Genomic DNA, 8,716 nt, shown 5'->3' on the forward strand with positions numbered 1-8,716 from the left:
CATTCTTTTTTATTCTTTCAAAAAGATACAAATTACAAAAAAAAAAATAACAAAAAATTTTTTAAAATATTTTTATTATCTACTTTTTCTTTCAAACTATGGTAAATACTAAAAACAGATTCCTTTAATCTTTGGGAAAACTCCATTTCCAAGTCCTAACAATTTTGCATCAGAATGACTAATCCTAGCCTTAAGCCCAACTCCAACCCTAACCCCAACCCCCTTTCCAAATTCCTAAATCTATGCAGTTGATGGGGTGGCTACTAGCGACATTGACGGCGTGGACCTACATTCCTCTCTGCTTGCCTTGTTCCTTCTTCTGCGTTAGTACTCATCTCTGCTCGTGGGAGCTGTGCTTGCGTTCTTCTCTTGTCGGAGTCTTCTACTCACATGCTTAGTCTTTCCGCCTCTGAAGTCTGAAGCCTTGTCCCCCTGGGTGCTCCCGTGCTTGTTTGTCAACTCTCATGGTTGCCAAAGAACATCGCGAGTCAGTTCAGATAGGTGGTCTCTGTTATTATGTTTCTGGCTTTTCATCGTGCACTGTCTATTTTCTACTGGCTTTCTGTTATTCTTATGTATAATGATTTTATTGGTTTAGTTTTTAATAGTTTTCTTCTTGAATTACTTGAAGAACAAAAGTAAAGTTGCTCCCTGTATCATTTACATGATTCTTTTGGTATTTGAAATAGTTGAATCTTGATAGACGGTGTTGAAGCAAGGCTAAGATTGCTGTGAAGCTAAAATATTGAGGTATGCTTCTAACACCAACATCTCATTTCATTTTTATTTTCTTATACTTCCTTTAATTTTTTTTCCCTTAGGTGACAAAAGAAAAGACGGGAGATAAAAATGTTGCACTCCAACAATTAATGTTGCCACTTGGAGAGGTGAGTTTTCAAAAGAGTTGTAATGAAATCTATTTCTATTGTCTTATTAGATGTTGTTATGAAATATATTTCTATTTCTATAGTTTCTATTTGGTGTATCTCCTGATGCTCTCATTTGTGTTTGAAAGAAATGACTTCTTTTAGTGATTCCCTTACGAGGTTTGTTCGAACCATTGTTGCTGAGGAGATACGTTCTTTATCCTCCACAATAAGCAACCAAAGAAAAAAGATTGATGCAATCTTGTCCATTGTTTCATCTGGACCCAGATTTGTTGCTCATCATGTTGATGATGTTAGTGCTGATGAGAATATTACCATGAGTGGGCCACCTCCATCAGTGATAGCTCATACAACCGCAACAAAGGCTCCATTGCGTCGAAAATCATCAAGGTGTCCTTTGGCTCAAAAGCTCGAACCAGATTTCAAACCATCCGGTCCGTTGAGTGATCATGAAATCAGCAAAAACGCTGGCTTGAAACGGCGTAAGAGTACCACTAAATGCAGAGGTCAGAAAGCAACATCATCGATTAAGGTTAGAAACTCAATTAATTGGCTTGATTTGGATGTTCATCTTCTGACATGGGTTTTCTCCCTAAATAAACTAAAAACAGTGGGGAAAAAAGGGTTTTACTTCCCTTTTCTGATTCACAAAATCCTAAAAATAAAAATAGAAACCAATCAACCCCTTTGGTATGTAGATAACATCATCTCACTTTCTATTTTATTTAAATTATTGCTGATGATTTGATGTGGAAAAAATGAATGAAAGTCAGATTTCAAGATTTTGGGACAAAATTGAAAAAAAAAACTAAATTAAGCAATTACAAGTACTTAATCAAAGGCGCTACACTCCTGTGATTTACTCTTAAAAGAACAAGACATATCTATAAATAATATTTAAATAGGTGAAAGAGACTATTTGTTAATTTTTTCAATTTTATTTTATCTTAAAAATCCTCTCTGAAGTAGAAGTTGCATCTTGTAGAAGAAAATCCCCACACGTGGAGACTTTAAACTATAGCGAGGACGTCCATGGCTATATGAATCCCATGATTTGGTGAACATGTATGGTGATGAGATGCCTACGGTAATAGTCCCCTCTTTCTCGCATATCCTGTTAAGTACTCTGTGTCTCTGTTTTAAATACTTATACATGTTTCTATCCAAATTGATAGTGCTTGGAGGTGGCATTTAGGCCAACATCGGAAATGGTTTTCATGGGGATTGAGTTGGCTATTTTTTTCTATATCTTTGGAACTGATTATGACCCCAAGTAGGTCACTTCTACTGATTTTGGAGATTTGGAATCAAACACTTATTTCATGAGATATAACTTGCGATTTTGTTATTAATAGAGAGATTCTTGTGCCTAACGAACATTGTTGTGGAAGCCAGGAAGCATTGATGACCCTTTGTTCGAAAAATTGGGTTGGAGATAACGTAAGTCATGAAGTAATTCATGTGATATACCTTTTTTACTTTGTTGAATTTGATTGATGACTGACAATTTCTGGCTTGTCAAATGTAGATTTTGAATTTGGTGGCATCAATGCTTATGAAACATGCAGCAGTTACAGTGAAAGGCAACAAATGGTTCCTCCCAACCACTTTTGCTGTAAGTTTCTAATGGCATAAATCATTTTACTTTTGATTATGGTCATTATTTATTTATTATCCCAAAATAGCTTGGGTTAAGCTTTGATTTCATATTACTCTTGTTATTGTTAATATCTTGTAGCAAATAGCACTCCAACAACGACATATTTCTGTTGGGACAATGGAATACATCAAAACAAACTTTATGGGCAAGGTTGAAGACCTCTCTAAGGTAATAGACTATCTTGATGAGTTATTTCAACTGTGGTAAAAAAATAATTAACTCTTTTTATCCTTGTAACTAATAAATGATTTAACCTAATGACACAGATATACATACCTAATAATGTTAAAGATCATTGGTTCCTAGTAGTTGTGGAAAAAAGTAGAGGGTTGATTACATATCTAGACTCTCTAAAGTGCTCAAAACAAAGGCTCGAGAGGATGAAGGCAATATATGATGTGGTGTGTTCAATGGACTTTTAACCTTCAAAAACATATCTCTGTTTTGATTGTGAAACCAATTCCATATCAAATTCATTTCTTTGATTTTCAGATTTCTTTCTTAGAGAATCTACTATTGGACGATTGGTTTTACCAATCAGATACTACTGAAAGGTCAATGGTTTCAAAGTTCAAATTTCAAGAACCAGAGGTGCCCCAACAAGATGCTCAATCGTAAGTATCATAAATCAATTACCTAACCCATGATATAATTTAGGATGATACATACTATGTAAGTTAAACGCTTAAATTTAATTCTTTGATGGAGGAGGAATTAATTTGTTGTAAAACATAATGAAACTCTTGTTTTTTAAGCAATGACTGTGGTGTGTGGGTTGCATAATGGCAGACACTCTGTCATCTATGGTGGCGTGGTGCCATACCGGTATGAACACATGTCCAATTTGCATTATATGCTACAATTTTTTCGTTTTTATAACATCTATCTCAATTTAATGATGGAGGTATACGGCTTCAATATTAGGTGGTCAACGAATACAGCAGAGTAAGGATGGCCATAGACTTGGTGTATGGACCTCACAATCCAAGGAGAGAAGACATTCAAAGACTTGCTATTAAAAATTGGAATAAGAAGATGCCAAAGAATGTTACTCAGTCTTAGGATGTAATCTTTCAAAGTCCATGTTAAAAACTCTATAATTTCTAAAATTTTGGAAATGTAATTATCCTTATTGCCTTGTGTTTTGTCACTGCTAACCCCTATAATGGAAAAATTTTTATGCCCAGAAGTGATGATGACATGATTAGTATATCTAAATCTAATTGGGTTCTTCATTCTAATCATTCTGGTCTCATAGGCATGAGTGGTTTGTCTTTCAAAATTACCTTTACACATAAGATGGTTCAAATAAAAACTAGTTCAAATACCTCCTATAAATACTTGATAGACTATTTAGATTAAGATGTACATTTGGATTGGTTTCTTTACTTTATTTTCATAAGTACTTTTTCATTACAAAAATGTCTTTGCAATTGGATTGGTTCGTTCAATATTTTTCAGCAAAAAATTTACTAGGAAAATCATGTTGCATTTGAATATACAACTTAAAAAAGGCATTGATGAAGATAATTCGATAGAGTTTACAAGTCATGAACTCATGGTATTATCTTATCGGAGTGGTTGATCTAAACAACTAAATAATAAAATAGAAACTTTGAAGCTTTCCTTACTCAACTACCAGAGAGTGTTACTGTTCACAAGAATCTCCAAATCAAATACTTGAACACAACCATCAGAATTCATTGAACCAATACTGTGAGTACTGAGTACAATACATTTAACAAAAATAAATTACAAAAGGACAAAATATATACACAATTCGCATAATAACAACACTGAATGGTTCAGTAAGGTAATGTAACGTCCCAGAAGCAAAATTAAGTTATTTTTTACTATTGTTTCAAGGTATTCCTAGCTTCCATGGCCTCTATAAACATATGAATAGTTATGTCAAAAATCATGAAGAATTATTTTGCAACGGTTAAAGCACAAAATACAAATAATTTTCACCTGTAAGAGCCATTGATGCCCAATATTTTGCAGAGTGGTTGGTTGGCCAGGTACTCCACCCTGTGGCGTTGGAAATAAGTTACTAAGAGTTGGATAAAATTGGACCCCTGAAAACGCTCCTATACCCGCCAGATTCGATTGAGAACCCATGAGCTTAGTACTAGATTCTGCAATACAGTTGCACCCATTATTCTCACACCTAGTGGCACCAAGAGGCTCTTTTGCTGCCTATCAAGCATGTCAAATAAATAAAAAACAATTCTTTACAACCTAATGTCACATTTCTTAATTTTTACATCTATAAATAGATGGAATTACACAACCAAAATTTTTAACCATGCTGGGAGAATAAATATGATTAACATACTAATATAAAAATAATTGATCAAATTTTTTTCAACAAATAAAATTTAGCAATCTTTGCATAAATAACCTCATCTGTGTCTGTACATCGAGAAGGGAGATGATCATGGCTCCGGTCACCTTCATCAACTAACTTTGGACAATGTCTCTTTGTATGACCCTTCACGAAGCAATTTGAACATGACGATCTTTTCCTAGTTTCATTCTTCTTGAGTTTGGGTGCACCTTTAGTCTTAGCGACACATGGATCACCAATAAATTCAGCAGCAGGATGTAATACATCAGTAACACCATTTTGCCTTTTAATGCTACACCTTTTCTCTAGATCTTTGGTCCATCTAGTAACTTCATTCATCATATCACCAAAAAGTGGAACTTCTTGAGCCGCAAGGAATGACATCCACATTGTGGCAACTAACATAGCACCATATCTCATTAAGAAACCTTTTTCAGCATCATTTGCAGTGCTTTCGACTGTTTGATCATTAGTATACTTCTTTGCATCTCGGATCCATCTTTTTAGAATTAGACTTTCTGACAATTCATCTACATCCTCTCGTCTCAGCACACACAACATATGACTACAAGGATACCCTTCATGATCCCAATGACAGCATTCAAACTCCAATTTCTTCTCATTGCGATCATATACAACTGTAAATGTTTTGACCCTCTTTTGAAAAGCACAAATCTTGTATACCATAGTTGTGGAAAGGGGCTGACTATGTATAATGTCTAAAGAAACCACTTCTTCAATTTGCTTCCTCACTAGTTTGAATATCTCTCTAGTGTAGATGTTTGTAGCACAAATCTCGAGAGACTGTAAGCCAGTTGTCAAAACAGGATCAAAATTGATTGTCTTGAATTGAGCAACCATCTCAGTGTTGTGGTAATCTCGTAAAGCCCGCTCAAGATTCTCCACCAACTCTAAAATGTTGTGTCTTGAATGAACAAATCTTTTTATGAAGTTGTTAATGCCTTCACATCGTGAAGTAGTTCTAAAACCAGCACAAAATTTATCCCGAAGAAACGCCCTGGCCCAACTTTCTTTGTTTTCATATTGTTTGTCAATTCATGACATGTCACTACCACCAAACTCTTCAACCAATTTTGACCATTCCTCCTCAAATTCATCAACATCCCACTTGGCATAAATGAACTTCTTAAATGATTCACATAAGCCTGGGTCCTTGATTTTCAAAGTAGCATTTTTCTGAAGATGTCATCCGCACAATCTATGGGTTATATTTGGAAAAATCTCATTAATCGCCTCTTTCATAGCCTCGTCTGCATCAGTCACAACAACTTTAGGATGCTTGTTCATCATGACCTCTAAAAAGTTAGCCAGTAGCCACTTGTACGTGGATGCCATTTCATTATCAAATATGAAAAACCTGAATATACACGTTTCTCTGTGATGGTTACTCCCAAAAAAGATTACCAATGGTTTCTTGTACTTATTCTTTTTGTATGTAGCATCAAACGTAAGGACGTCACCAAAATATTGATAATCAGCTCGACATATTCCATCGGCCCAAAATAAACTACCTAACCGATCCTCCGTAGTTGAACTATATCGTGTCATAGTCATCGGGTCAACGTTAGCCTTTCCAAATAGGTAGCTTATGGTGGCGTTGGCATCACCACCTAAAATACGTAAGCGTCGACTCCTGTCAAGGTGGTATCTAAGTCTTTCTTTGTAAAACCAGCTCTGGCATACCCACCAGCTTGTCCAGCCATAAACCCCATATATTGAGATGTTGGCACACCATACATATGCATGATGTCAGCTTATGCCTTGTTTGTATCAGTTAACTGCCGATGGTTCTGAATTAAGTGAACCATGCATTGTGGAACTAAGTCATGGTTATGTTCATCGAACAAATTCTTAACCCTCCAAACAATTGCACTTTTATCAAAGTATAAACACAATTTAGCTTGACAATTAGTTCGTGTCTCAGTCCTTTGTTCCCTTTTTCGTGAAATATTGTCATAGTATTTCTTCTTTCTCAATCCGATCCTATTACAAAAGAATCTTCACCTTGAGTAACAACCATCTTTGGTTTTTACAAAATCTCCTTTTCAAAGTCCAAAGCCAACACATTTGGCATATCTCACATACACATCATATGCTACCTTAGATGTTGGAAATGTACGATTGATAATATTTTCGGCGGTAAAAATTTCACACTGTTTGCAACCACCACATTTACATTTTTCTGTTTCCATCTCTTGGTTCAAGCTACAATCATCGTCATTAGCTGAACCCACTTCTGTCGTTTCCATCTCCATCTAAAAGTTACATAAATAAAGTATATCAATGTGTAATTTAATATCAACGTAAATATTGCATATAATAACATTATTCATTTCACTAAATTAAAACCTAGCCTAATAAATTAGAAGGGACGGTTACTCTTTTTTAGAATAATGATAAAAAATATATATATAAATTGTAATTATATTGTAATAAGTTATATTATGATAAAATAAAATAATGTGGTAAAAAAATATTAATCTACATTATTACAAAGGTTATTATTGAATATGCACAACTTTAAAGCAGGTAAAGATTTTATAAATTTTTGGAATGCTATTTGTTGCCATTTTCAAAAGCCATGAAACACTATCCTTAAAATCCTATTGTGGCAAAGAATTTGTCAATAAATTTTATTAATTTAAAGAATTTATTCATGATGTTTTATTATTGCTCACTTCTAATATGAAAGAGTACACTCTAGAGTACATGAAAATAAAATTTATTCCTTGTGTATTTGGCTAAAATTAGGCTCAATGTCAATCGAATAATCACACAAATCATGAACAAGCCAACAGTTTGCAAATTAAAGTTTATATTCATATTTAACAAGCAACATAAATTGTTATTATCAATTTAAAAGAATAACCTAGCAATTAGTAATTATAAGTTATAAATTACCAATTATCAACCAAACCAAGAACACAACAACAGTTAAAATAGAAAAAAAATTAAAAATAGAGAGATCCATTACTTCATTTTTGTTGGAAGGGAGTGAATAAAGGAGTTGAATGCTAGGTGTTCGTGGATGCTTACCTGATGAAAGATGCAGCAACAGCTATTGAGGAGAACTATGTCGTTGAGGGCAAACTGCTACTGGTGACGAGATTTAAACAGTCGTTATACCGCCTGCAAGAGAGGACATAGGAGATTTAGTGGTGGAAGGGACATGGATTAGTGAAACACTGAGCTTTTTCAAAATACCACTGGACTTACCTCTTGTTGCAGAAACACGACTTTCATTACTTCTTCTGAAAAATGATTACAAGAAATCCCAACAAATTTTTATTCTCTTCTTCTGAAATCCTTAACCCTTGATAGCTTAGAGAAGGAAAAGAGGTGGGATTGAGGGATTGATGGCTCAGAGAAGGAAGAGAGGTGGGACTGAGGGATTGATGGCTCAGAAAAGGGAGGGCGGGATTAAGGGTTTTGAAAATTACTGGCAAGAGAAAGGACGGGAATGAGGTATACTAGCTCATAATTAATAAAAAATAAAATAAAATTTAATTGTTATTATAAACCGGTTTATTTTTATATTGGTCTAACCAAATTCATTCAACATGTTAAACCAAAAAAAAAAAATATGCTGCACCAACTTTAATTTTTTGGTCTATCAAAAAGGACACATGTCCATCAAATCTTCAATCTGAAATTATATCCAACAGTCCAATTTTGAGATTCAGTAGAAGTCATTTTTCATGACTTTATTGGAGTGTCCGCCTTATGTTAACTATATATAGAAGCGCGCCATGCGTGGATCAAAATGAGTATGATTTTTTTATAAAAAATAATTTATTA

The 8,716-nt window shown here is 34.3% G+C and overlaps 2 protein-coding genes and 1 long non-coding RNA gene across 15 annotated transcripts; 1 reads left to right on the forward strand and 2 right to left on the reverse strand.

Annotated features, from left to right (window-relative positions):
- LOC107639690 lies at positions 129–3,744 on the forward strand. Of its 13 annotated transcripts, none has more exons than XM_021121432.1 (12): positions 132–501; positions 690–750; positions 822–887; positions 1,016–1,419; positions 1,873–1,974; positions 2,063–2,160; positions 2,243–2,327; positions 2,416–2,502; positions 2,626–2,715; positions 2,814–2,948; positions 3,040–3,161; positions 3,452–3,744. In XM_021121432.1, exons 5-12 carry the CDS (start codon positions 1,951–1,953, stop codon positions 3,564–3,566), a joined length of 756 nt encoding a protein of 251 aa, XP_020977091.1. In that variant the 5' UTR covers positions 132–501; positions 690–750; positions 822–887; positions 1,016–1,419; positions 1,873–1,950; the 3' UTR covers positions 3,567–3,744. The 13 variants fall into 13 exon arrangements, with proteins under 13 accessions (XP_016198744.1, XP_020977091.1, XP_016198739.1 ...); XM_016343253.2 differs by having other exon boundaries at positions 1,032–1,419; XM_021121434.1 differs by having other exon boundaries at positions 1,155–1,419.
- LOC107636924 lies at positions 4,409–6,472 on the reverse strand. The gene is made up of 5 exons (XM_016340395.1): positions 6,323–6,472; positions 5,971–6,094; positions 4,952–5,859; positions 4,519–4,746; positions 4,409–4,435 (listed from the first exon to the last, which is right to left on the reverse strand). Exons 1-5 carry the CDS (start codon positions 6,470–6,472, stop codon positions 4,409–4,411), a joined length of 1,437 nt encoding a protein of 478 aa, XP_016195881.1.
- On the reverse strand, positions 6,601–8,366 carry LOC110270735. The gene is made up of 3 exons (XR_002360371.1): positions 8,135–8,366; positions 7,955–8,047; positions 6,601–7,173 (listed from the first exon to the last, which is right to left on the reverse strand). It is a non-coding gene; the product is annotated as an uncharacterized LOC110270735 (long non-coding RNA).

Source organism: Arachis ipaensis, chromosome B04 (assembly GCF_000816755.2).
Source record: "Arachis ipaensis cultivar K30076 chromosome B04, Araip1.1, whole genome shotgun sequence".
NCBI classification, from domain to species: domain Eukaryota; kingdom Viridiplantae; phylum Streptophyta; class Magnoliopsida; order Fabales; family Fabaceae; genus Arachis; species Arachis ipaensis.

What these genes read in the sequence shown, in the direction of transcription:
- LOC107639690 (XM_021121432.1), top strand. Translation starts at nt 1,951, where the DNA reads ATGTATGGTGATGAGATGCCTACG. An exon ending in AAAATTGGGTTGGAGATAAC is followed by an intron (nt 2,328 to 2,415) that starts GTAAGTCATGAA and finishes TGTCAAATGTAG; the next exon opens with ATTTTGAATTTGGTGGCATC. An exon ending in AGGTTGAAGACCTCTCTAAG is followed by an intron (nt 2,716 to 2,813) that starts GTAATAGACTAT and finishes CTAATGACACAG; the next exon opens with ATATACATACCTAATAATGT.
- LOC107636924 (XM_016340395.1), bottom strand. Translation starts at nt 6,472, where the DNA reads ATGACTATGACACGATATAGTTCAACTACGGAGGATCGGTTAGGTAGT. An exon ending in ATTGGTTGAAGAGTTTGGTG is followed by an intron (nt 5,860 to 5,970) that starts GTAGTGACATGT and finishes CACGATGTGAAG; the next exon opens with GCATTAACAACTTCATAAAA. An exon ending in GGCATCAATGGCTCTTACAG is followed by an intron (nt 4,436 to 4,518) that starts GTGAAAATTATT and finishes ATATGTTTATAG; the next exon opens with AGGCCATGGAAGCTAGGAAT.